General features: G+C 54.0%; 1 protein-coding gene and 1 non-coding gene across 4 annotated transcripts; both read left to right on the top strand.

Annotated features, from left to right (window-relative positions):
- Positions 1-14: 14 nt before the first annotated feature.
- Tecr (trans-2,3-enoyl-CoA reductase) lies at positions 15-27,359 on the top strand. Of its 3 annotated transcripts, XM_015489152.2 has the most exons (13): positions 15-168; positions 24,442-24,492; positions 25,031-25,082; positions 25,460-25,504; positions 25,600-25,703; positions 25,781-25,896; positions 25,976-26,081; positions 26,192-26,264; positions 26,364-26,407; positions 26,481-26,538; positions 26,617-26,705; positions 26,995-27,040; positions 27,124-27,359. In XM_015489152.2, the coding sequence occupies exons 1-13, from the start codon at positions 154-156 to the stop codon at positions 27,249-27,251; spliced, it is 927 nt and encodes a 308-aa protein (XP_015344638.1). In that variant the 5' UTR covers positions 15-153; the 3' UTR covers positions 27,252-27,359. The 3 variants fall into 3 exon arrangements, with proteins under 3 accessions (XP_015344638.1, XP_048651097.1, XP_048651098.1); XM_048795140.1 differs by lacking the exon at positions 15-168 and having other exon boundaries at positions 24,298-24,492; XM_048795141.1 differs by lacking the exon at positions 15-168 and having other exon boundaries at positions 24,298-24,492; positions 26,536-26,538.
- Trnav-cac lies at positions 1,152-1,224 on the top strand. The gene has a single exon. It is a non-coding gene; the product is annotated as a tRNA-Val (tRNA).

Here is a 27,359-nt window from a genome sequence, read left to right on the forward strand (position 1 = left end):
ACAGGGCGCGCGCGGCAGGGAAGGGCGGGGCGGCTGAGGAGCCGCAGTCTCGCGCCGCGGTCGCGAGCGTGTGAGGGGCTGTGTGCTGTGTTTCGCGGAGATAGAAAGCCGTATCCGCAGTAGTAGAAGCAGGAGCCACACTGTGAGGGAACCATGAAGCATTATGAGGTAAGAAATGAGGAAACGTACCGAACTGCCCCGTAGACCTATTCTTTTTTCTACTTTGCGGGACTACGGTATCCCCGCTTTCTCGTCTGGTGCCTCGGAGAGAGCCGGACGGACGCGGAGGCGCAGTGGGCAAGCGCTGCGACCGAGGCTGCTCGTAAAACCCAGAGCGCATGTGCGGGGATGGTATTTATAAATCTGCAACCCAGGCTGTTTTGGGGGTGCCTTCTCTTGGGGTCTCTATAGGGCGTGGGAAAAGCTTCCTTGAAGCTTCGCCAGCGGGCCGAGTTCTAGAGTTTGTCCAGGGAAGAGCGAAGGTGGCGAACCCTTGCTTTCAATCCCGGAGTCTCGCCCAAACCTTGCACCGTGCTACCGCCTGGGGTTCAGGAAGGGGCTCTGCAATCAGTCCTCTCCTGTATGACCTTGGATCCCATCCCTCACCAGGCAAGTTCCCTGAGAGCCTAGGCAGTGAGGGAGACGCAACTCCACGGCCCGTTCCTGCCCAGCAGCAAAGCAGATCGGACTTTCTGGTGACCTAAGAGATCATTTCTGACAATCCCTGCTTGTCACCAAGGAGAAATCTTATGCCCGCAGCCGCTCTTGAAGCCCAAGTCATCTGACTCTTAATTTTAGGTTTCTTTTTCTCTTAAAACGAATCGTCTGATGTGTTTATCGATCTAGCTGATAATATATTAATAATTTATTGCTGACTTAAGTAATTATCATAAATAATAAACTACTGTATTATGCATCATAGGAAGAATAATTTTGCAAGTGCTTACTCTTGTGCTAGTGAGATTCTATTACATTGTTCTCATCCTCACAGTCCTATGAGGTAGAAGATTATTTTCCCCACTTATGTAGAAGGAAGTCTAAGAAGTGACTTGTCCAAAGATCTCCAGCTAGTAAATGCAAACAGAAGAAATCAGGAGTTCAGGGTCATAGTTCCTTGCTACAAATTGCCACACAAATTGTTAAATGAAGCTGGGGATATAGCTCAGTTAGTAGAGTGCTTGCCTCACATGCACAAGGCCCTGGGTTCAATCCCCAGTACCACCAAAACAAAGTAAAAAAAGATGTTCAGTTACAAATTGTTAAATCAAAAGTATCAAATTGAGAGATTTCTTGTTCTCCCTCCTCCTCAAATGTTAAAATTGTGATAAAATTTACCCTCAACCTTTTTAAGTATACAGTTCAGTGGTATCAAGTACATTCACATTATTGTGCAGCTGCCCCTATGAGCTATCTCCCAAACTCTTTTTTATTTTCAAGATTGAAACTCTGTACCCATTAACAATAAGTCCCTATTCCCTGCTCCCCCAGCCTCTGGCACCCACTATTCTTGTCTCTATGAACCTCGAATAAGAAGAAGAGATCTTTTTTTATTGTTGTTTTCTTTTTGCTACCAGGAATTGAACCACTTGACCACTGAGCCACATCCACAGCCTTCTTTGTTTTTTATTTTGAGACAGGGTCTTGCTGGGTTTCTGAGGCTGACTTTGAACTTTTGATCCCCCCTACCTCAGCCTCCTGAGTCTCTGGGATTATAGGCATGCTCTATTACATCTGGCCATTTTGTTTTTTATACAAATTGGATATCATTACCTCTACCCATTCCCTTTATTATTATTTTTGGTAATTTGCTCAGTATCCTTTGGAACCTTTGATTGAAATCCTCATTTTTGACATGATGACAAGAACTAAGAGGTAGGAGTGGATAATCTCTTATGCCCTATTCATCTTTAGGATTCCAGAATAAAGTTCTTCTCATGTGGGTTCCCCTCTCAAACCCTCTGTCTAACCCAGGAGAAAAAGCCATGTTCAGTAGGAAAAATGCAGATGGGAATCTGCTAAAGCAGGCCTGTCAGGATGCTGGGGCACTTTTTTTCCCCAGAAGCTGGGTGCAGCTTGAGCACATAGATTGAACTTGAAAACATGTTAGACTCTACTTAAACTTTTCTCTGCCAGGAGGACCCTTGTTTTCATTCCCCAGCAAAACAAAAAATCAGTGACCTGGTGAGGGGCAGTTGTTCTTATTATCATTCTCTGTTAACATCGCCCAATACCTACTGAGGTGATAGCTAAACAGGTTTCTGAGGAGCTGTTGTCTTGCAGCCCAGTTCTCTGGGCAGGCAGATTAGTTTTACTCCCAAGTGTTTCTTCACAGCAATGAAAATAGAGGAGAGGCTTTCACTCATACTTAACAGTTTGAGAAGAGGTTTCAGTTTTCCACGTCAAAGAATATATTTCTGCTTGGGACTAAGTCTGTCCTTCATCCTCCAGTCCACTGACAGGTTGGCCCCTGGAGAGAACTTGGAGAATATGAAGTGTAATTTATTTTTTACTGTTTGTGGTACTGGGGATGGAACCCCTCGCCTCATGTGTGCTGGGCAAGCACCCTACCATTAAGCTACACCTCCGAAGTGCTGTGTACATGTGATAGAAGTGATGCTCAGCAGAGTGCAGGACTCCTTCACTGTCATATAGCTAGTCTGTGTCAGGTCAGGATTTGATGCATGGCAGTTAGTGTCTCAACTGGAGGAGAGATTGGTAGCTGGTTTGCTAAATTTCTTCTTTCTTAACCACTCAGCCACATCCCCAGCCTGTTTTTAATTTGAAACAGGGTCTTGCTAAGTTTCTTAAGGCCTCACTAAGTTGCTGAGGCTGGCCTGGGACTTTCGATCCTCCTGCCTCAGCTTCCTGAGTTGCTGGCATTACAAGTGTGCTCACCATACCTGGCTGTTTTGCTAAATTTCATATCACTTGCCAGTCTCATCTAGGAGGAAAAAAAAAAAGTGTTCCTTGTGTGGCCTAGTTGAGATGAAGCTCGTAGCACAGGTCACCCTTGGGCCTTAGCTGCAGCCAGCTCCTTGGAAAGGCAGAGCCAAGCTTGGGATTATTTGGGGTCAGAGCACGGGTGAGAACTGCTTATCCTAGGCTACGGGAGTTTTTTCTTTTATTGCTGTTTTTCACCACTACAGGCAAAGGTGATCCCAGTAGCAGCTAGAAAAACAGATACTGCATCTGACAAATGAGCCTATAAATTCCTGGGAAAATCAATCCATCTTTAGCCTGTGGGAGCTCAGGTCACCATCCATTTCCTGCAGCCCAGGACCTGGAGGCTAGGAAGCCCTTATTTAGAATCTTCCATCTCCCGACAAGGGTAGTGCTCTTGGTACCCATCTTGCAAGTCATCCTAGACCAGTTTAATATCTTACCTCAGGCAAGTTCTTGCTTTAATTTTCTCCATGAGAATAAGTATGAAAGTTCTAGAAGCAGAGTTCTGGTCAAGGGGCAATTGTTTGGAGTCAGAAAATTGGGTAGGAAGGTGACAGTTAAGGAGAAAGTAGACAACTTGTACATAATGGTGTCATAGGTGTGTGCACTTTGGACAGGCCTGGGGCTGAATCCTGGCATTGTGTTAATTAAATAGTTATTTGACTCAGATTAATTAACCTCTCTATGCCTTTCTGTGGTTGAAACTCACTTGCAGCAGCAGAACATTATGAAATGGCTAGACATATGTAATATGTCTATGTGTAAAGGTTATGTGTAAAGGAAGAGGTTCATCCATTTCAACTGCTGTGCACATCCACTCTAAGAAGAAAATCCTGAAAATACACAATTCTTTTATAAATCCCCAAACATCATGTTTTCATGTTGAATGGGAAAAAAGCAAGTCGCAAAAGATCCTATAAATATAAATATGTGTGTGTGTGTGTATATATATATATATATATATTTTTTTTTTTTTCTTGCTGGGGGTTGAATCTAAGACCTCACACGTGCTAGGCAAGTACTCTACCACTCAGCCCAAGATCCTGTAAACTTAAAAAATTTAAAATCCCTCGGGGCATGGTGGTGCCTGCCTGTAATCCCAGTGGCTCAGGAGGCTGAGGCAGGAGGATCTCCAGTTCACAAGTCCTGGAGTACTGGAGGTGAGAGCAGCATTGGGCCTGGAGAGCTGTGATCTGGTGAGCTTTGAACACCCCTCCGATGCTAGCATGCCTCCTACCAGGATCACAGTTTGTTGGAGGGGGGTCTCAGGCTTTTTAGCTTCTTGTACTGAGCAGATGGTAACTCAGTTGGCAGATTCTCCTGGTTGAGACCCTTTCTCTTATTATTATTTTTTTTTTGTGGGAAAAAAAAAAGCGAGGGGCTAAGCAACTCAGTGAGACCCTGTCTCTAAATACAAAATAGGACAGGGGATGTGGCTCAGTGGCCAGATGCCCTTGAGTTCATCCATACCCTCCCCCCAAAATTAAAATCCTACCAAATGAGATTTCTATTCCTTATGGTCATATATAAAAAAAAGCATAAATTGTAATAATTTATAAATTTATGGTCATAGCATAGTAGTTAGAGGGGCTGTTGCTTATTTGGGCAGGAAGTAGTGGGGGAGCTTTAACTCATTTGTTTTTTTTTAAGGAATCTGAAGTAAATCTGAAGGAAAATGTAAATATCTGTTAAACCTGGGAGTTGAAATTGCTTCTGTTTTTTTTTCCAAACTGGTGGTGAGCGCATGAGGAAGTACTCTACCACTGAGCGCCCCCCCCCCACTGTCCTTTTGTTTTGTTGTTGGCAAATAATATCAAGGACAGATCCCATTTATTGTGTCTTCCGAGGACCCTGAGATTTAAGTACGCTTTGTTCATAAGGAACCTAAGGCCCAGAAAGGCGATGAACTTCCCCAAGGTCTCCTCGCGGGATCCGACCAGGTCTGTGTGCCTGGTGGGTAGAAGAGCCTGGGCCACAGAGGGGGAAGAGGTTGCTGCTGGTGGCAGCTCGCCGTCCATGAGCCCTGTGAGCACCTGATGAGGTGGAAACCTGGGCTGCCTCTGCTCTACAGATGGGCAGACGTGGCCCAGAGAGTTAGGTTCAGTTGCCCCAGGTCATAGTGTCAGGAAGCCGTGGAGCTGAGCCTGCTCTTTGGCTTATCTGGCTCCAGTTTTGTCCCTGTCACTGTCTTCTCTGTGGAGGCTGCACTGAGGTGTCTGGTGGCTGTGCTGCTCCCAAGCTCAGAGCTTCTCTTTTCAGAGGGTGGGGAGTTGTGGGTTGTGGTGGCCTCAATTGGAAGGACTGCCCCTGAGTCCTGGAGGTGAGAGCCGTGATCTGGTGCGCTTGAACCCCGGCCCATGCCAGCATGCCTTAGGCCAGGGCCATGTTTGTGGGGAGGGGGTGTCAGGCTTTTCAGCTTCTTGTACTGAGCAGATGGTAACAGTTGGCAGATTCTTTTGGTTAAGACCCTTCTCTTATTTTTTATTTTTATTTTTTGCAGCACTAGGGTCTGAATCCAGGGCCTCACACATAGTAGGCCTCACCTCCAGCCGTTTGTATTTTTTATTTTGAGACAGGGTCTCCCTAAATTCTCAGCTTGGGCTGGAACTTGCGAGCCTCTTCCTTGGCCTCCCTGAGTAGCTGGAATTACAGTAATGTGTGGCTGTGCCAGGTGCACGAGCAGGTCCTTTAACCTCTGGAGCCAGTTTCCTCCTCCCTAAGATGACACACAGGTGTGAGCTGGAGCTGGTGGCATCAGCACCATGCCAGGCACCACAGAGCAGACCTTTAACAAATACTGCAGACCTGTTCGCTGGCGGGAGGCAGCCAGGCCTCTGGAGGAGGCAGGGCCGAGGTGGAGAAGGAGGGCAGGAGGGGCTGTAAGTGGTGTTTTATTTACTTTTCTCCAATAGGATTGAGTTCAGGGGCACTCTGCCACTGAGCTATGTCCTCAGCTCTTCAGCCCTTTTTTATTTTGAGACAGGGTGTCACTAAGTTTCTGAGGCTGGCCTCAAACTTGTGATCCTCTTAGGAGTTGTTGGGATTACAGGCATGTGCCACCAAGCTTGGCTGAGAGGTAGGTTCTGGGCATCAGTTGGGCATCATTTCAGCCTAACTGATGAGGAATAGAGGCCCTCTGAGCCCATCAGAGCCTCTTGACTCACTGGCTCCTGAGGAGAAAGAAAGGAAGCTCTGAGTGGGAGCCTGCTTGGAAGGATCTTGGCTCTGATAAAGTTGTTGGGTTTCACCAGCAGGCTTGGCTGGGTGAGAAAGGCCAGAGACCTTGGGCTTGATCAAGGTCAGGCTGGTTCTTTTCTTTTTTTTTTTTTGGTACTAGCAATTGAACCCAGGGCCACCTAACCACTGAGCCATATCCCCAGTCCTTTTTTTTACATTTTATTTAGAGACAGGATCTTGCTAAGTTGCTTAAGGCCTTGCTAAGTTGCTGAGGCTGGCTTTGAACTTGCGGTCCTCCTGCCTCAGCCTCCTGAGCTGCTGGGATGACAGGTGTATACCTCATGCCCCACCAGACTTTTTTTTTTTTTTTTTTTGTGGTGCTGGGGATTGAACCCAGGGCCTTGTGCATGTGAAGCAAGCACTCTACCAACTGAGCTATGTTCCCTTCCCCAGGCTGTTTCTTAATGCCCTCTTGCTGACATTGACAGTGACAGCTGAGAATGCTTTAACATTTGGGGACATTTTCCCCTACAGTCAGAGCACAGTAGTAATCATAGTAAAGCTACTGCTAATATAATACTTAATGCTTATCCTAACTGCGTGTGTGTGTGTGTGTGTGTGTGTGTGTGTGTGTCTGGCTGTGGGTGGAACCCAGGACTTCATACATGCTAGGCAAGTCCTCTACCACTGAGCTACACCCCTGGGTTCCTCTTTAAGTGCTTTAATCTTTGTAATAAACATATGAAGTAGGTACTATTCTTATTCCTTCTTGACAGGTGGGGAAACTGAGGCAAAGGAAAGTGAAACAACCTGCTCACAGCTAGTAAGTGACAGAGCTGGGATTCTCTCAGCTGCATAGTGGGTTCCCTGTGGGTGGGTCCAGGGGGTCATGCACCAAGAAGGAATCAAGGACAGTGGTGAGGGACTTGGCCTTTGGAGGCCATGTGGCCCATCCTTGAGACAGTTACTAACTTGCTAGAATTTTATCACTTTGAAACCAGGATAAAGACACCTTTCTCTGTGGGCCACAAGTTAGTATAAGATACCCAGCCTGCTTCCTGGAACACAGTGAAGGTCTAAGTCATTAGGCAGATAAGGACAGATTGTTATGTGGGTAAGAATAGATTCGCATTCCAGGACACCTGGAATGCTTCGGGAGGACACTCAGTCCCTCTTGAAGGCCTCAAAACTTGTTAGTCCCCAGGGCTCCTTAGCTTCCAAGAGATGGACTCATGCTAGCTAATTAGCCCAGAAGATGGAGGGAGAAGTCCAGATGCCATTTTAACGGTTTTGACATAGTGTCATTCACCAGGAAGTCACATTTTGGGATGGTCAGCTCTGCTTCCTCATGGGTAGACCCTTGGCAAAGTTGAACCTCACGTGGTGCTGGGGAGGTGGCTCAGTGGCAGAGTTGTGCTTAGCATGCCTGAGGCTCTGGGGTTCATCCCTAGAACTGAAAAAGGGGAAAACAAGCACCCACAATTCACTCAGCTCACTTTTAACTTCTTGTAACAAAGAACCCCCCAGGAAGCAGATCCTCGGATTCAGCCTGGACCTTGGTGCCCAGTGCAGCCGCTTCAGCACTGTCCTTGCCCCCTCCAGGCTGTCACTGGCTGCAGCCTAAGGGCCTTTCCCACCAAGTGGGAGGATCTCCGCACTCCCCCACTCAAACCCTCCCTCAGAGGCTTCCTCATCTGTCCCTTGCTGTTCCACTGACACCACACTGCCATTGTTCAGACACCACAGCGAGGCTCCTGCCCTGGGCACATGCCGTGCGGCCTGGATGCTCCGCCCTCAGTTTTCACATGCTGCTCAGCTTCAGTGTCACCCCAGAGGCCTTCCTGACCCTCTGCCTGCAGCATGGCCCGCCCCGTCCCAGCATCTCCTAGTCGTGCCCTCCGTGGCCCGTCGTTTGGATACCTAGTCAGACTGAGCCCGTGAGCACAGGGACTGGGCCTTGTTCTGTGGCTCCTGGTGTTGGCCTGGGACAAGAGCCAGTGCTTTTCCTCCCTGCCCTCCCTGCTTCAGGCTCCCTGGAGCTGCGGGGCCAGTGGGGGCCGCACTAGGGACTGGGCGAGCCCCTGGGTGAGCCCTGTGCCTTGCACCTTGGGCTGTGGCTGCCTGTGGCCAGTCCTTAGCCGTCTTGACAGGGAGGCTGGCTGCTTGTGGCCCCACCTTGTCCCTGGCTGTGTTGCTCCCTGCTCCTTTCTCTGTGGCCTGCTGACACGGGAGCTGCTGTCACAGCTCTAGGCGACCCCTCACCACACAGGTTTTGCTGGCCAGGGTTCTTATCACAGAGCTCTGCCTGTTTGCCAATCCAGCCCATCACTTACCCATTCCTGGATTCGTTCCACACACTTTTTTTTTCTCTACACCAATCATGCAAGGGTTACCAGGAAGAGGAACCAGGCCTCTGCCCTCCAGGCTGTTTCATCTAAGCTGAAGGACAAGGTACTTGGGGAAGGGGAGGGGAACAGTCTTCTAGGCAGAGGGAACCATGTGGTGTGCACAGAGGTCTGAGAGCCAGGCTTTGTGGGTGTCCCATGTCAAGAGATGAACTAGGGGTTGGGGCTGTGGCTCAGCGGTAGAGCGCTTGTCTAGCACATGCGGGGCCCTGGGTTCCATCCTCAGCACCACATAAAAATAAATAAAGAAAGAAAGAAAGAAAGAAAGAAAGGTATTGTGTCCAACTACAACTGAAAAATAATTAAAAAAAAAGATGGGGCTGTGGCTGGGGCTCAGTGGTAGAGCGCTTGCCTAGCATGTGTGAGGCACTGGGTTTGATTCTCAGCACCACATAAAAATAAATAAAGTCCACTGACAACTAAAAAAAAAAAAAATGAAGCTGGCTGGCAGGGCTTTGTAGCTACCCAGAGGACCTAGGTGGGGGGGAAATAAAATCCCTTTTTCTGTTGCTTTGACCTAAAAGTTTAACTATCAGAGGGGGTTGTATTTTTAAATCTGAGAGGAAGGGTACTCGCCTTATAAATTACTAATAGAAATATAGAGGGCAGTTGTTCCTTATTCTGAGAGGGGCTCTAGATGGTGAGGGGCTCTGTGGGAGGATTGGGACTCCCCTGTCCACAGCTATGTGGTTAGTTGGAGATGGGCCCTGAGCATTTCCTAGTCCCCCTGGGGATAAAGCCCTCTCAGAAGCTGTGCCAGGCTGGCATAGTCCCGTCCCTCCCTGTCTCTGCTCCAACCAGGCCCTTACGTAAGTACAACCCACTGCCATTCAAGACAGCCCTCAAGCCTTCAGGGCTTTGTGCTGGCTCCTGGGGCAGCCTTTCGGGGGCGGGGGGGGTGCATGGGAATGATGCCTGTCCCCAGGGTGGGCCTGCCAAGTCGAGGGAGGAGGGTGACACAGGCGTTGGGCTTTTGAACACCAGGGAACAGGCTGCAGCTTGGGGGCTCACAGGGCTGGAGCCCCCAGGGCCAGGGGGAGGAGAAACTGCTCACAGGAGGGGAGGAGGAGGTGGGCTGGGGGGGCAGAGCTGCCACATTGGTGCTTCTCGGGAGGAGGGCTGCGGGAACGTGGCCGCTTTTGGGGGCATAAATGTAGTCTAAAAGAGAACTGTTGTCCCTTGGTGTCACAGGGGATTGGCTCTAGAACAAGGACACCAAAATCCCTGGCTGCTCAAGGTCTCCGTTCTATAGAGAGACAGCTGTGGTTACAGAGGATCGACATAGTCCTCCCCTAGACTTAGGTCCTCGAGGGCACCATGCAGATGGTTGTTACAGTGTATTGCTGAGGGATCAGTGAGGAGACTGGATGGGTTCAGTACAGATGCGTTTTGTTTTTGTTTTTTTGGTACTGGGGATTGAACTCAAGAGCACTCGGNAACACAGTGCCTTGCGTGTGGTAGGCGAGTGCTCTACCGCTGAGCCACAACCCCAGCCTTCTAGATGTGGTTTTCAAAAAGTTTTTTGATCCATGGTTGGTCGACTCTGCAGATGTGGAACCACAGATACAGAGGGCTGCTGTATGTGGTTTGAATACTACTTGTTGCAGAGAATGGAGTTTAACCTGGGTGCCCAGCTGGCAGTGGGCCTGGGTGGGGAGTCCCTGTGCACGGACACTCTACTGGTGATCTACATCTCCAGACTTTATTTCTTATTTAGAGACAGCAGTTCTCCACATTGCCCAGGCTGGCCTGAGCAATGGTCCTCCACCTCAGCCTCCCGAGCTGCTGGAATTACTGGTGTGCGCCACCCCACCCTGATTGTCTGGTAATTCTGCCATTAAGTCTCAGCTAGATCTTCACCTTTTCATAAGCTCCCCCTAACCTACATAACTTCTTTTGTTTACTTCTCTGTGTAACACTCTGCACCCTCTGATGGAACACTGCAGCCAGGTCCCTGGTCAGTCTCAGTGGGTGTTTGTGGAACCGGTGATCGTGTGTCAGTTACAGACCCCTGACTACAGATGAGAACCTGCCAAGCACCGAATGTTCAGGACCTTTGCATATCCCTAAGGAGTCTTGTGCTGGCCCTCATGCCTCAGACATCATTTCCCTTGCAGTGCCTTTCCTGACCACCTGCTCTGGGCCATCTACACTCTTTTTTATGTCTCTTGGAATTTTATTATTATTATTATTATTATTATTATTATTATTATTATTGGTACTGGGCATTGAACCCAGGGGCATTTAATCACTGAGCCACATCCCCAGTCCTTTCTTATATTTTATTTAGAGACAGGGTCTCACTGAGTTGCTTAGGGCCTCACTAATTTGCTGAGGCTGGCTTTGACTTCGTGATCCTCCTGCCTTAGTCTCCCAAGCTGCTGGGATTATAGGTGTGCACCACCGCGCCCAGCTACCTTGCTTTTCTTCATGGCACTGGGTGCATCCTAGTGGTATGTAATTGGTGCTTTGCCCTTGAGTGTGAGCAAGTTCAGGAGGCTGGGCATGTTGTACTCCCTGTAGTATCCCAGCACCTCAAACATTGCCTGTCATCTTGCAGTCACTCACAGACTTTTTCTGACTGGGGACCAAGTCCTAATTATCGCTAAGCCCAGCACCTAGGACAGATCCAGCACATTGAGGAGCCCAGTGAGTGTTTGCTGAGCACATGAAGAATGAGAACTGCCTAGTTGGTAGAAGAGGCTTTGGCGGAGTGTAGGCACCCTGCACACTGCTGAGTGCTGCGTGGTCTCTGCTGCAGGTGCAGTGCATCTGGGCTCTGTGGAGGAAGCGAGTGGCTTCCTGGGCCCTGAGGGTTTTCCAGCCTTAACCTGCCATCCCCAAGGAGAATTGGAAACTGGGTCATGGCTGGCTGAGCCGCGCAGTGTTGAATACAGTTTGATGGACTTGGTCACAGCTCCTCTGGCCTACACAGAATCCTGGGGAGGCGATCAGGAGTTGGGACCCAGAAGGGCCATCCTGGCTGGGTAATGCCCACTGTGCTATTTGGCTCTTGGGGACCAGCTAGTGGGTGGTGAGGAAGTGAGCATCCTTTTGCACCTCAGGTGGTGACAAGTCTTAGCTTTCAGAAGAATAGTGGGGGCTGGGGATGTAGCTCAAGCGGTAGCGCGCTCGCCTGGCATGCATGCGGCCCGGGTTTGATCCTAAGCACCACATACAAAGAAAGATGTTGTGTCTGCCAATAACTAAAAAATAAATATTAAAAAAAATTCTCTCTCTCTCTCTCTCTCTTTAAAAAAAAAAAAAAAAAGAAGAAGAATAGTGGGGGCTGCAGGGCTCATGACCTAGTCAGCTGGAAGATCGGTACGAGCAGAGGAGGTTTGTAGCATTGGATGGTTTTTGCTCTAACAAAACTCAACCTATTTTCCATCTGCTTTTTTATGTGAACACCACTTCTTAGTGTTTATATTAAAAAAGAGAATAACAGAGGCTGGGCTGGAGCGGAAGGGAGTGTGCTTACCTCCCATGCGTGGCACCCTGGGGTTGGATCCCAGCACCGCCCGAAGAAACAAACAAATAAATAAAAAATAGAATGATAAAGAAATGGCAGAATAAAAGTGATGCTGAACCCTGTCCCATTCTAGCAATAAGAAATATTCGTCTCAGGGCTGGGGCTGTAGCTCAGTGGTAGAGTGCCTGCCTTGCACGTGTGAGGAACTGGGTTCAGTCCTTAAGTAAATAAATTAAGATATTGTGTTCATCTATAACTAAAAAAATATTAAAAAAAGAAATATTAATTTTAGGGATATTAACTAATTGGGAAAGAAAGGTCCCATTGGGAGAGGTGATGACTGTAACCTTTAGTTTATGGTTTGATACTCATTAATATTTGTTATAGATTTATGCTGTTGATTTATGATCTATGCTGATACTGTAGCAATAACTTAAAGGATTTTTCTTTGTACATATAGAGCCCTAGGGCCCTGAAATGTGTTTTAAAAATCAAACTTCAGGGCTGAGGATGGAGCTCAGTGGTAGAGCACTTGCCTAGCATGCAGGAGGCCCTGCGTTCCACCCCCAGCTCCTAAAAAAAAAAAAAAAAAAAAAAGAAAAAATTCAATTTGATCAATATGGTAGGAAGACTAGTAACAACTACCTGAGCATGTATTAGGGTTAGATGCTGTGCGGAGGGGGGCAGAATTCAACTTCCAGCAAAAAAGGAGCCAGTGTTAGAGTTTGTTCCATGCTCTCCCTCCCTCTCCCCCTCTCTCCCCACCCCTTCTCAGCAGGGTTCTTCTGTTGCCCCTGGCCTTGAACTCCTGGGCTCTAGTGATGCCCCCTCCAACTGTAGACAGTAGGTCATGCACTTACTGAAGTATTTAGACTGTAAATAGAGCCCCATAACCTTGATATAAAAGTTTCAGTAATCTACAATAGGTCAGAAATTGCATCATTTAAAACTAACTCTTCATGGGCTGGGGACATGGGGACATAGCTCATTTAGTAGAGTGCTTGCCTCACATGCACAAGGCCTTGGGTTCAATCCCCAGCAGCACCACCAAAAAAAAAAAAAAAAGAGCTAACTATTCAAGCTTAGGTAAAAAATATTAGACTCCAGCTTGAAAATATTGGGGGTCTGGGCTGGGGCTGGGGCTCAGTGGCAGAGCGCTTGCCTTGCACATGTGAGGCACTGGGTTTGATCCTCAGCATCGCATAAAAATAAATAAACAAAATAACAAACAAAATAAAGATATCGCAACTAAAAAATTAAAAAAGAAGTTGAGGGTCTGCTGTGTTTGGTGGTGAGCTCCTGCAGTCTTGTCTACATGGGAGGTTAAGGCAGGAGGATCCCTTGAGCCAGGAGTTTGGAGCCAGCCTTGGCAATAAAGAGACTCTTCGAAAGCCAAAAATAAACAGAACAAGAAATGCTGGGGGAGCTGGGTGAGGGGGCCCATGCTTGTAGCCCCGGCTACTCAGGAGGCTGAAGCAGGAGGATCGCTTGAGCCCAGGGGTCCAACGCCACCACCACCAAAACCTGCACAACATTTGTGAAATGACAAAGTATGATGCAGAGAATAAGTTGGTCACTTGCAGATGTTTCCATGTGATTCAGGTGGAGGGTGGGCCAGGGCCTGACCACTGCACCTCCTTTCCCAGTCTCTCAGACAGCTGGATGGTTACTGGGCATTTCAGATTTAATGTGTCCCAAACTTGGCTCCAGACACCCACCTGCATCCAGACACCCATCCTAACCGCTTAACGGCAGTTCCAGCCCCCCTGTCACCCGTGCCCTAAGCTGTTTAATTGTTTTTTTTCTCTTATGTCCCAAAGTCAGCAAATCCCTGGGCTTAGCCTTGAGAACACTTGGAATTGAACCCCTGCTCATCAGCCTCACCCCATTACCAGGCCTAAGCCGGGAAAGGGCTGCCGGTAAGTCTCCAGGCTTTGCAGGTTTTGTGGGCCTGGGACTCGGCAGCTCCCCCTCCACTCTGCCATTGTGGCACAAGACCACCCACGTGCCACCAGGAGTACAGCCACTTGCAATAAGGCTTTGCTTAAGGACACTGGCGTTAGCATTTCAGGTCATTTTCAGGAGTCATGAAATGGGATTCCTTGATTTCTTTCCCCACAACCATTTTAACATAGAAAAGCCATGCTTGGCCTGTATGAAGATAGGAGGTGGACAGAGATGGCCTGGGGCTGGAAGGCGCCGACCCCTTTGTCAAAGACCCCTTTGTCAAAGGCATCCTTGTCTTTTTGTGCTGGGCAGGCTCTACCACTGAGCTCCACCCAGCCCAGGAGCAGTTTTAAGAACATACACATGTATTTGTAGGACTTTAATTGAGATCTAGTCTAAAATCTTTGTGGGTTTTTTGTTTTTTGAGATGGGGTTCGGGGAGGTCTTGCTGCATTTGCCCAGGCTGCCCTTGAACTTGCAGTCCTCCTGCCTCAGCCTCCCAAGTCATGTGTGCTACCATGCCTGCCTCCGTGGGGGATATTTGTGGAGACACACACACAAAAAACCAAAACCAAAACAAAACTTAGTACTAGTGCTTCACAACAAAGACAGAATGCCAGCCTTCCAAAGGTGACAAAGGCACCGTGAAAGCCATGGCCACTCTGGGGTTGTTTCCTTAACTTCCAGTTGGGCCGGTTTCCACCCTTATTCCTTTTAGTCCAAGGGAAACCTTTGGGGACTCAAGTCAGGGTGGGAGTGGTGGTGCACACCTGGGATCCCAGGGACTCGCAGGCTCAGGCAGGGGAATCCCAAGTTTGAGGCCATTTGGGCAACTTAATAAGACCCTGTCTCAAAAAAGAAAAAGGTAGGGGGCTGGGGATGTGCCTCAGTGGTAAAGCACCCTGGGTTTAATCCCCAGTCCTGCCAAAAAAAAAAAAAAAGGAGAAAAAGTCGTCAGGCCACATCCTGCACTGCCCACAGTCTTTCCTGGCTTCCCATCTCACTCAGTGGAAGCTGAAGTCGTCCTCCTCACCTCCCTGTTGGCATCTCCTCCTACCTCCCATTGTGCACTCCCTCCTGCCACATAGGCTGCAGCACACTGACCATGCTATACCTCAGGGCCTTTGCACAGGTTGTTCTCCCTGAGATGCTCTCCCTAGACAACTGACAGGTCTTTCCTTTATTCCTTCAGGACTTGGCTTCAAGGCCCCTGGGAAAGTCTTTCTTGATTAATTCGTATACAACTGCACCTGTTCTGTGCACCAGCCACTCCCCATCCCCTTTTGTTTTTTTCCCTGTCACATGTCACCTTCTAATATATTGTGTAAAAATATTAATTTCATTGTCTAGTCAAATGGCAGCCCCACATATGCAAGACTACGAATATATTTTTATGTGGTGCTGGGGCCTTGCACATGCTAGGCGAGTGCTCTGCTGCTGAGCTACACACCCAGCCCCTGGCAAGGACTTTTGTCTCTCCTTCCACAGCCGAGTCCTCAGAGCCCTTAACAGTGCCTGGGTGTTCTTCATTTACATGAGGCATCAGCAGGACAGGAGTCAGTGTTAAGGACGGGCCCGGTGGGAGGATAAAGCCCGCTGTGGGGATCCCAGCTGGGGCTAGTGGCACACTGAGCTCGGGGGTGGACTCACCTGCCTGCTGCCCTTGGGCCAGGAGCAGTGGGCACGGTGGGCGGTCAGCTGGATGAACTGCTCCTCCGGTCAGCGTGTCCGCAGAGCTCAGGGTCTCTGGCCCTCTGCCAGCTTCCTGGCTTAACTGCACCTTCCTGCCCAGAGATGGAGAGAGACCCATGTGTGGTCACCATTGCAACAGGGCAGCAGGGGTGGGGGTGCAGCTCTGGGCTGCCCCCAGGGGCCCGGGGCATGGAAGGAGAGTGACAGGCAGAACGCCGAGGAAGAAGGGGGTGTGCAGACTGTAGCTCCTGGGGTGAGCGCTGGCCTGTGCGGCCCTGAGCATTCTGTCCTAAGGAATAAAAGCAGATGGGTTCTGGCCCTTGGAACTTGTAGCCTGTGTGTCCTTGGGTGGGTGACTTGTGTTCCCTGAGCCTTGGACTCTTACCTTTAAAGTGGGTTAACAGTGCCAGTCTAATGAGCCTGGTGCCAGTGAGCTGGGTGTCTCACTGGGTGAGAGTGGGCAGAAGGACAGGGAACAAGGATGGCCTGGGGTCGACTGAGGCCCCACTCTGAGGCCCTGTCAGCAGAGATAAGGGCTTTCCCTTCATCCAAAGGACAGGGACCTCCATCTGTCCCTGGAAACTTTTATTTATTTATTTATTGGTGCTGGGCTTGGACCCGAGTCCTCAGGCACACGAAGCACACTCTACCCCTGGGCCACACCCCCCCTCCTGGGAGCTCGGAAGCTGCGCCTCCCACGCCTGCTCTGGGTGTTTGATCTGGGCCCTAGGTCAGGACTCTGGGTGAGCCTGACAGGCGGCTTAGAGCCAGTGATTGTCTCTAATTCCCAAGCATCCCTGAGAGGTAGGAACCCCTGGGGACATTCCCGTTTACCCCTGGGAGGAGCAGAGGCTTGGGCAGGACGCTTGACACTGCCCCCTGTAGCACTGCCTTAGCTGCCTTCGTCTGTGACAGGGAAGCCTGCAGGAAGCATTGCCCCACACTACCCAGGTCCCTCTGGATGGTGTCAGGAGGTGACAGACCTTCTGCTCTGGGTATGGTGCCAGGCTGAGTGGGCAGAGGCTGAGGCATGGTGGTTCCTGGTGCCAAGAAGAGAGGCTTAGCCCTCGGGGTCCCCAGCAGTGTCCTCGAACACGTGCAGGTGGTGAGCTGGGGTTGGTGTGAGTGGGGTGGGGTTCCTCTGAACACATCCAGGGTTTTATTTTGTGTGTGTGGTGCTGGGGGTGGACCCCGCGCGTGGTGTGTGCGAGGCAAGCACTCCACCACTGAGAGACACCCAGCCTCTTTTAGATGGGGTCTTCCTGTGATGACCTTGAACCCCTGGGCTCAAGGGATCCTCCTGCCCCAGGCTCCCAAATAGCAGGGTCTGAGGCTGTGCCAGTGAGCCGGCTTCTGGTTGTCTGGGGATTGTTCTTCCCGTGCTCTGCGGGCATTCGGCCCTCTCATCAGGGGAGAGGCAGTGGGCAGCCGGGGGCTGCAGGGGCTGTGGACCTGTGGGGCCGGCTCAGCGCTGGCACTGCTCGCTCCTGGCCTTGGGTTTAAGTTGACCTTATTTTCAAGCCCCAGTTTTCTGAGCTGCCCAGCGGGTCCCAGTCCTTGACATCAGAGCCGGGGGAGGCGGGGCGAGCCCCACAGGCGCAGCCTCTGCACAGTGCAGGGGCGAAGGTGCTGCCTGAGAGAGTGATTCTCTGCCACCGCGCACCTGGATGAAGCAGCCTGGGCAGAGCTGCCCTGGGTAGGCCAGCGCCTCCTGCACCTGGGAATGCCCAGGGGGCTTGTGGCCCAGGGGCCCCCAAGTCCCTGCCATGTCCGTCCAGTGTCTCCCTCCTCTAACATCTCAGTGGTTGCGTCAACCAGCTCAGGAGCTTGTGAGCACTCGGCTGAGCTCCTCTGAGGCAGGTGCTGCCGGCTTGCCAGGGCCTCTGCCCTGGCCTCTGCCAGGTTGGGACAGCAACCCAGTTTCTTCTGGCCCTGGGCCTACTCTGCCTCTGCACCTGGCCCTGGCCCCAGATCTGAGAGCCGCATGGACATGGTCTTTTGGACCCTGGCTCCTCATCTCCCTAGCAGAGGGCAGATGGGAGTGGCTTGGTCAAGGACCAGGTCCACGTCTCCACCTTTCCCACCCTGGGTGATGTTCTGTTCCCACATGGCCCCTGGGGGAGGCTGGCACAACCCACTCCCCCACTCCCGCACCATGGAGAAAGGAGGTCACAGCTGAGGCCACTAGGGAAGGAAGTATTTCTGTCCCAGCAGGTGCGGCCTGTTGGCTTCCTGGCCGCTGGGCCCCGGGTCTTTTCAGCCATCCTGGCATCAGGGTTGTGACTTGATATTTCTGGAAAGTAAAAGGGAAGGGAGCCGAAAATGCTGACTGCGTCAGGTGACACCCTCCTCTTTGCCTTGGCGATGGGGTGTGTCTGTCTGTGCTGCTCAGGCCAGGCCTCCACCCTGGAGCTTGGCAGTGTCCCCAAGGAGTTCAGGCTGTGGGTGCACCAGCCCTTGTGTCCCATGTGAAGGACCTGTTTCCCGGGCTGGTAGGTGGAAGGACCTTTTGGACTGTCTGTATACTTGCCTGGGCCCTGGTTGCTCGGAGAGGCTGGCACGGAGCAGGGAGCACGCCGTCCCCGTCCGGGCAGGTGCTGGCCAGGCTGTCAGGGCCCGAGAGCCTGCTGGAGCTGCCTGCTGAAGGCTGGGTGTGCTGGGTACTGACTAGCATCGTGTGGGGCCTCCAGAGGGAGGCCTGGGGTGTGGGGGCCTTGCACATGAGAATGTCGGGGCTCTGAGGCATTTACTGCCAGGTGACCTGGTTGCGCTCCTCAGCCTTGGACCTCGGCTTCCTTGTCTGTGAAATGGAGCTGATGGCCCCTGTCCTGTTCCCTGGGGCCACCATGGGCATGGGTGAGAAGCATCTGGGAGTCTGCTGTGGTCTGGGCTCAGAGGCAGTCTTGACTGCTGTCCCCACTGCACCATTGGGCGGGTTTTAGGACACACAGAAGTTCCAGGTTCATGGGCTGGCGGGGGTCCACAACATCACTGGCCCTCAGCCTCTCAGCCTCATGGTGGGGGTCTGGTCTCATGGTGGGGGCTCCTCAGTCAGCAAGGCACCCAGTCTTGTTTACAGAGGGAGGGGCCTGGGGAGCGCCAGCCCAGCTGCCTGTGAAGAGGACACCCTGGCCCGAGAGGCTTGCCAGTGAGGCTGCCTGCTGGCTGCTGCTGCTGGGGCGGCACATGGTGTCACTCACTCAGCTCTTCAGCCTGGGCCTGGCAGGGCCTGTGCGCCCTGCTGGTGTTGAGTCAGAAACCTCACTCTTTGCACCTCTGTCGCCCTGTCCAGGTGGTCGCTGCCCGCGGTCCTGTGACCCCGCCCTGGCCTCCCAGTGTCTGTCCCACTGCTCCCATTTACTCCTCTGGCAGCAGCCAGCTGTTGACACAAGAGTCAAGCCACCTCTCCTGCTTGAGAACCCTGCCCAGCGCCCCCCCACCCCTATGAAGCCAAGGCCCCCTCAAGGCCCATGGCCCTTCTCAGTCTGTTCCTGTCACCCGTCACCTCCCTCCCCTTGCGCGCTCTGCTCTGGCTGCTGGCTTCCTTTCCCTCCTGATAGGCCCCACAGAGCCCGGCCCTGCAGCCTCTGCACTGCTGCTCCCTCTGCCTGCACACCCCCGCCCTCGGCTGCACGAGGCGGTTTCCTCCCTTCCCACCAGCCTTTGCTCAGACACCCTTTCCCAGGGAGGCCTTCCCTGACCACTGTTTAAAATGCCCATCCCCTCGCTCTTGTCCGCTCTCTCAGCCTGTTATTCTCCACTATTCTTGGTGACAAAACAAGTCAAGCCACTGTTGTCTGCCTCTGCCCACCTCCCTAACTAGAGTGCAAGCCCCATGAAGGTAGGGAGGGGCTTGGCTTTGTGCACTGCTGTGTCCTAGGACCGAGAGCTGTGCCTGAGATATTGGGGACGGAGGGAGGAGCAAATGAGTGCGGGGCAGTGGCTTCCCAAGGTCTCTGGCTGGTCAGTTGCAGAGTCAGGGTTAGAATTCACTTTGTGACATTTTACACTCCAGCCACCTCCTTGATGGCTTTGGGCTGGCTGCAGTGGGTACCTTTCCAGTCATGCCACAAGGGGGCAGTGAAGAGTGCCTCAGCCTCTGCAGGCGGCCACCGCTTAGTCTCTCCCACCCACAGGTGTCCTGTTATTGCTAGGGTTTAGACTGGAGGCCACTAGGTGGGTGGGGCATCATGGCGTAAGCTCTCTGACCTTGGGCCCCCTCACAGCCATGGTCAGGATTTCTGGAGAAAGGGCCTGAGTGCTCAGCCAGGGCCTTGGCTGTTTCTGCAACTGCCACAATTGTTTTGTTAGAACTCATTTATCCATTTATTGTGGCCCTGGGATTGCACCCGGGAGTGCTCTACCACCACCCGCTCCCTCAGTCCTTTTCATTTTGAGACTAAGTGGCTGACGCTGGCCTGGAACTTATGATCCTCCTGCCTCAGCCTCCCGAGTGGCTGGGAGTACAGGCATGTACTACTGCACCTGACCAATAATATTTATTAATAAGATTTATTCTAGATTGGAAATGTTAACGTAGTTTTTTGGATACTGTTTTCTCTGTAATTTTTAAAATAACCCTATGAGATGACATGTAGGGGCAGCAAACTTTGCAGATGAAGGAGGGCCCGGTAGCCAGAGTGCTGGGCCCCACAGGATTGCGGAGCTCAGAAGCCGTGGAGTGTGGCCTCCTGCAGGCAGCTCCTGTGCCCTGGGGCAGGGTGCCGGGCAGTGCCTCTGGAGATGTTTAGGAAATGTCTGGGGTCAGTCCTGTAAATAGATGGCCAGGCCCAGAGGCTCTCTGAGGGCCTGTGGACGTGGAGCCTGGGGTCTGGTTCAGAGCTAAGGCAGAGGGGGCGGCCAGTGCAGAGACCCTGCACCCCTGTGATCTCACTGCTGTGCTTTCCTGCCACTCTGGTTTCCTCATGTGCCAGATGGGGACAGTCCTGCAGCTCTGCTTCTTTGGTGGCTCTAGGCACTGGTGCTAGCTCATAACAAGTGTGTGGAAGATGGGAGCCTCTCATTACTGCTCCTACCTCACCACACAGCTGCAGGGTGGGCTTCAGCCCCCCCAAGCCAGCCCTTGGCCGTGCCCTGACCTTGTGGGAGCACGGGATGCTGTTGGCTGGCTCCTGGAATCTGGGGCCTCTGGGTGAGAATGCCTCCCAGGCTAGTGGAACTGTCATCACAGAGCCACACTCCTGCATCCCATGCCAGGGCTCCTGCCCTCGTCCTTGTCCTCTGCCTGTCCATTGTGCCTGCCACCACAGGGCCACACCCCCTGCCTGCCACCAGAGTGGGGATCTTGTCAGTGACCCCCCTCGCAACCTCCCTGTGTCCCTGTCTATCTGTGGAATGTCTCCCTCCCCTCCCTGCTGCCCCCCCAGGGCTGGGTCTGAGCCTGGAGCCTCTCTGTGCTCAGGATCCTCTGCCTGGGGCCCTGCTCAGCAGACACCTGTGCCCTGTGCCCCTTAGGTAACCACCACCCCAGGGTGGCCTCAGGCCTGGGCAGGCCATGTGAGTGGGGTGGGGGATGGGAAGAGTGAGGTGAGCTCCCCATATTAGGCCTCAGTTTCAGGGTAGAGGGTGGGGGCTTCTCATTTTGATGGGTAGGTGTGACCAGTTTGTTACCCTCTGTGGAAAAAATAAATGTTGCAGCTGCCTACGAGTCAGTCAGGTGGGCTGCTGAGCCTGGCTTCCAGTCTTAGCAACAAAAAAAGTTCTTTGTTGAAGTGAAATTCACATAAAATAAAATGAACCATTTTACAAGCGTAGGATCCAAGCTGGGTGCAGTGGGGCGCATGCCTGTAGTCCCAGCCCTTGGGAGGCTGAGGCGGGACTTTCTTCTGAGTTTGGGGCCAACGTGGACCACAGAGTGAGACCCAGTCTCAAGAAAAAATGCAGAGCCCAGTGGCATTCAGTGCGTTCTCAGTGCTGTGCAGCCACCACCGCTGCCTGGTTCCACAACCTTTTCATCACCCCAGGAGGGGACCAGGTAGCCCTGGGCAGTCATGCCCACCTACCCCAGCCCCCAGCCCCGGCCACCCCAGTCTGCTGTCTGTCTACCCTGAGCATTTCATATGCCTATGGAACTCGGTGTCCGGCTGCTTTTACCAGCCCGACCCCCCTCCTGTAACACGACACATTTTACTTTCTGTCTGGTAAAGAGTGTAGAGGGGGTCGTCCCCGTGTCCGTTCCCCCCCCCCCCCCCACGCACCCACCAGAGCCTCCCAGTTCTCTTTCTGGGAGAAGATGGCTGCTGGGCGTGGGCGTGCGGGCAGGACATGCAAAGCCACAACCATCCCTTGAGGACAGATCATGCTATGGTGGCTCTGAAGTGGGGCAGCTCCCACCCTGGCCAGCACTGGGTGCTGCCCTGTGGCTCTGGCTTACCTCTCTGTGTAGTGTGGCAGCTCCTTTGGGTGCCGAGCACCGGCTTGGGCGCTGCTGCTGTGGCTGCGGTGATTGTGGCCCCTCTCCCAGCTGCCCCCTCCTGCCACCTGGCTTCCTTTCCCAGCAGCCAGCTGGGGTCCCAACAGCCTGGGCTGGTGCCCCCCCCCCTCCGAGGCTGTGGTCTGGTGCCGGGGGTGGGGGTGGAGGGGAGAGGTAGGGTTTCAGCCCTCCCCCGGCAGCTGGCCGGCAGGGAGAGGGGCTGGTTGTATTTTAAGCTGTTGAGTGGTTCAGCAGGAACTCGGAGACCTCCTGTTCTGGTGGACACTGTGCCGCTCTCCTGTGGGCCATACCGGCTTGAAGGCATGTGGGCACTGCCCGCCAGGGGCCCAGGAACTATTAATATACCTGCAGCCACGGGGCCGGCGCTGTGCCCGTCTGCGCCCTGCCATTCCAGCCCTTGCCAGTGCCGTCCTCTCCTCGTGTCTCTGGTGGGCCCCGAGGGGTATGACCAGCTCCCTTTTTTAGGCCTCTCCATATGCCAGCTGCTCTCTCTGGCCATTTTGGTCCCTGTGGGGGTTCAGTAACCTGCCCCGCAAGGCCACAGGACTAAGCAGAGCCCAGAGATGATAGCAGGTGATGTCTCTGATGCGGTTCAACTAGGCAGCACTGGCCAGGACTTCCTGGGCTCTGTCCCCTCCTCCCCTCAGGTCCAGGCCGTGGGGTAGGCATGTCGGGGACGGGCAGGCTGGCCCATGTGCTGCTTGGACCTGCTGGTCAGCTGGAAGCCAGGATATGAACGCAGGCTGCTGCCCTTTGCCACCATGCTGCCTTACTGGGCAGGGCTGCCTCCTGGGGGACCTCTCATTCCCGTCCCCAGGACCCACTGTCATGGCGCTTCCCGCCTGTCAGACATGTCGGTGCTTCCTGTGCCCTGGCCCAGGAGACCCTGCCTGCCCCTGAGCTGAGGCACAGGGATGTGCCATGCCCAGGGCACTTGGGCTGCAGGGCAGGGCTGGGTACAGCTCACAGTGCGCCCTGTCCCTGCCACTGTGGTCAGGAGTGTGTGAGGTGAGCCCCTTCCTCAGGTGGGCTCTGGGTGGGTGGATGCCCCCTCAGAGGCCCTGATGGGCCTGCTCTGGGCCTCTGGTCTTGCAGCAGTGTGTCTAGTCCCTTTTTCTCAGGCAGCAAGTAACTGGGGGCCTTGGAGCTCTGAGTGGGGAGGGTCCACAGCAGGGGCCAGCAGGGGCCAGCTCAGGGTGACCTCCAGCCCTGCTCATCGTGACTTGTCCAGTGGGACCTGCGCCCACCCCCTGGGGCATTCAGGTCTTTCCTGACCAGTCTGGGCACTGCCCAACCCCGCTCCAGCAGCCTTCTCTGACCTGCTGGTCCCTGGTGCTCCCTCCTGCCCAGGGCAGCCCCTCTGCACCAGGCTGTGTGTGAGCTTCCGGCCTGGATGAGGGTGTGCTGGCTGAGCCATGGGAAGACTACCCACTGGTGGCCTTGAGCAAGGCTTGGGGGGAACTGGTGAGAAAAGGGTGGAGAGGGAGGCTCGAGAGGCAGGGGGTCGGGACCTTGTAACTTGCCTGCAACTTCCTGTTCCGGGTCGTTTCCACTTAGAGGCTTTCTGCACCAATAACTGTGGAATCTGTCACCTTCCTGGGAACACAAATGCACAAGGAAAATAATCCGAGTGTCTTTTACAGCTCAGAAGGGGAAATGGATGATCTATCTCACGGATTCTCAAAATAGCTGGGGTTTCTCCAAGCGCAATGAACTGCTTCTGCCTGAGTTGGGTGCTGGGGCCTGGGCTGGCTTCTCACCCTCTTCTGGCCACTGGCCGGAGGCCCCTACTCTGCTCAGGTCAGGGAGGGGCTGACGGGCGTCTGCCTCTAGGGATTGCCTTGGCTGCCCTGGTGCTGTTGGGGGACTGTGTCCACTCCAAAGCCTCCTTCAGGACAAACTGGTTCCTAGGGGCTGCCCTCAGGACCCCCTTGCCCCCGCCGCAAGGGGACTGTGGCATGACTCCTTGGTGGGCTCAGTCTGGGACAGTTTTATATTTAGCTGTGCTGTGGCTCTGGTGCCACTCGGGTTACATCTGGCACACAAGCCGGCAGAGCCAGGGCAGGCGCGGGCTCTCTTCCAGCATCGCAGCAGAATTCGATCGCGCCAGCCCGGCCCAGAGTTGCTCCCCGTGGGGAGGTCCGTGGTGGGGGCTGACGGCCGGCAGCTGGGGTGGCAGCCTGGGTGGGCAGAGCGGAGCAGCGGGGCTGGTGGCGGGCAGTATGGATATCAGCTTGAGCCTGGTGGCCCGGGAGGCCAGCCAGGGGCTGAGCCCTGGCCTCAACGGCTTCCCCCGGCCTGCACCTCCCAAGACAACCAAGAAACCTAAAAAGGCTGTTCTCTTTTTTGAGGTGGAGATTCTAGATGCAAAGACGAGGGAGAAGCTGTGTTTCCTGGACAAGGTAGGACCGCAGTGCCCGTGACACGGCCACAGGCCCCAGCTCCTTCCAGCCCTTTCCCCCACCCCACCCCTTCCCTTCAGAGGGCACAGGAGGAATGCTGTGATGTGTGGGACAGAGTGGGCAGTTGTGGCCCCTGGGTGTGCCTGGGAGCTGGCCTCCTGGCTGGGGGAGGAAGCAAGGCAACCTCAGTGGAGCCCGTGGTCTACACTGAGACCTGTTCCCCTGAGGCCAGTCCCCGGGCAGGGGTTTGGACCCCACCATTCCTGGGCAGAGAGGGGCAGCAGGGGAGCAGGCCCCACTTGCCTTGTCGGCCTTGCTGGGCTGGGGGCCATCCTGGCTTCCTGGTGGCACTGGAGACCCCTGCTGAGTCCACACTGGCAGGGCCTTTGCTGTACCTGCCTTGACCAGTAGGTGGGGGCCTGGACCCCATTCCTCTCCTGTGCCTGTAGCTGTGGCTCAGTCCTTTCTCCTGACCCCTCTCCATCCTGGGTCTGGGCTCCCCCCTGGGGCTGATGCCTCCTTGCTGGTCTTTCCCCAGGTGGAGCCCCAGGCCACCATTGCAGAGATTAAGAGCCTCTTCACCAAGACTCGTGAGTCCAAGGAGTGCCACAATGAGCATGGCCACTCCTTTGGGCAGGGTCCTCTGGGTGGGACCATGTCCTGTGTGTTTCTCCCTCAAGGACCTGTAGAAATGCCTCCGTGTGGCCCAGGCCTCTCTGGGTTTGACTGCAGCAGCGCCCCCGCGTGGCCATCAGGAGGAGTGCCCTTGTTGGCTTTTGGAAGGACAAAATCCTGCTCTGGCAGTGCTATCCTGGCCTGTGTCCTGGAACAACACAGGCTCAGAGGCCTTGCCTGGGAGTTGGGGGGTCCCTGAGCCCCGGCAACACTGAGAAGCTGGCACAGTGGGTGGGCAGCTTGTAGGCTAGGTCCTGCCAGGCTGAGGGTTGTGATACTATTCTCCCCACAGATCCACAGTGGTACCCCGCCCGCCAGTCCCTCCGCCTGGACCCCAGTGAGTACAGCTGTCCGCTGGGCTCACCCCCTGGCTTCCGGGTGGCAGTGGGAGAAGCTGGGGCAGCCCCTGAGTCCTGGCCCACCTCTCTGCAGAGGGCAAGTCCCTGAAGGACGAGGATGTGCTACAGAAGTTGCCTGTGGGTACCACAGCCACGCTCTACTTCCGGGACCTGGGGGCCCAGATCAGCTGGGTGACGGTGAGTCCTGACCCCTCCATCAGCCGCCTTTGCCACCAGCCACATCAGGAGACTCACTTTGCTCCCTGGGCCCTCAGGTCTTCCTGACCGAGTATGCTGGGCCCCTTTTCATCTACCTGCTCTTCTACTTCCGGGTGCCCTTCATCTATGGCCACAAATATGACTTCACGTCCAGTCGGCACACAGTGGTGCAGTGAGTGGGGTCAGGTGGGTGGGAGAGGGGAGGACAAAGGACAGGAGGCCTGTCGGACCAGCCCCTGCTTCCCCACCAGCCTCGCCTGCACCTGCCACTCTCTGCACTATGTCAAGCGCCTGCTGGAGACGCTGTTCGTGCACCGCTTCTCCCACGGCACCATGCCCCTGCGCAATATCTTCAAGGTGGGTGCCCGCCACTCATCCTCCTGGCCCTGAGTCCGCCCGGGAGACCCGCCTGGCCCTGCGTCCCCGGTCACTCACCCCTCGGCCCATCCCTGCCTGCTTCCTTTCAGAACTGCACCTACTACTGGGGCTTCGCAGCGTGGATGGCCTATTACATCAACCACCCTCTCTACACGCCCCCCAGTAAGTGGCTTCAGCCTGAGCCCCACCCTCGAGCGAGCCCTTGGGGCACTAGCCCTAGTGCCCTCCCCTCACGGTCTCCCCTCCCTGCTTCCTCCTTAGCCTATGGAGCTCAGCAGGTTAAACTGGCGCTGGCCATCTTTGTGGTAAGGAGTCTGGACAGTGCTGGGGGGTGGGGGGCCTGGGGGCTCTGGGCTGACCCTGCTCCTCCTCGGACAGATCTGCCAGCTTGGTAACTTCTCCATCCATATGGCTCTGCGGGACCTGCGGCCAGCTGGTGAGTGGTCTACTGGGGTTCGGGAGTAGTTGGGCCAGGTGGGAGAGTCTCACCTGTTCCTCCTGTCCTGTCCCCCAGGGTCCAAGACCAGGAAGATCCCGTACCCTACCAAGAACCCCTTCACGTGGCTCTTCTTGCTGGTGTCCTGTCCCAACTATACCTACGAGGTGAGGGCCGACCTTTTCTCCCCACTCCTTCCTGGTTTAGGGTCCCCTGTGGAGGGGCAGCCTGGTGGGGAAGGTGCTTTCAAGCTTGAGGTCTGGAGATGGAGACTACTATTCCTGTTCTGGGGCTGGGAGGCGTGTGGCCTGGCCCGTCGTATAGCACTTCCTTTACCTGGGGTCCCTCCACATTGGAGCTTGTTCCTCACTGTCTCTGAAGAGGGTTGAGGGGAGGTGGCAGAACAGCCTGTGTGGCCCGCCTGCTTGCCCTCACCTCCACCTGTGCTGCCCACAGGTGGGGTCCTGGATTGGCTTTGCCATCATGACACAGTGTCTCCCAGGTGAGCCCGTCACCCCTCCCTTGGTGGTGTCCTGCCATCCTGCTGGGCAGCCCCATCTTGACACCCCCTGCTCTGTCCCACAGTGGCCCTCTTTTCCTTGGTGGGCTTTACTCAGATGACCATCTGGGCCAAGGGCAAGCACCGCAGCTACCTAAAGGAGTTCCGCGACTACCCACCCCTGCGCATGCCCATCATCCCCTTCTTGCTCTGAGCCACTTCCCCTTCACCCGGGCTCAGTCAGGCCGGGCTCTCATCCCCACCCCAGTATCATTCTGGGGTGGCTGCAGCTCTGCATCTGGAATAAAACCTGTCTGCCCCA

This window comes from Marmota marmota, unplaced genomic scaffold, assembly GCF_001458135.2.
Source record: "Marmota marmota marmota unplaced genomic scaffold, marMar, whole genome shotgun sequence".
Lineage (NCBI taxonomy): Eukaryota > Metazoa > Chordata > Mammalia > Rodentia > Sciuridae > Marmota > Marmota marmota.

Bases quoted from the DNA above. Each gene is read 5' to 3' on its own strand.
- Tecr (XM_048795140.1), top strand. From the start codon at position 24,313: ATGGATATCAGCTTGAGCCTGGTGGCCCGGGAGGCCAGCCAGGGGCTG. The intron at 24,493-25,030 runs GTAGGACCGCAG...GTCTTTCCCCAG, and splicing joins AGCTGTGTTTCCTGGACAAG to GTGGAGCCCCAGGCCACCAT. The intron at 26,082-26,191 runs GTGGGTGCCCGC...GCTTCCTTTCAG, and splicing joins CCCTGCGCAATATCTTCAAG to AACTGCACCTACTACTGGGG.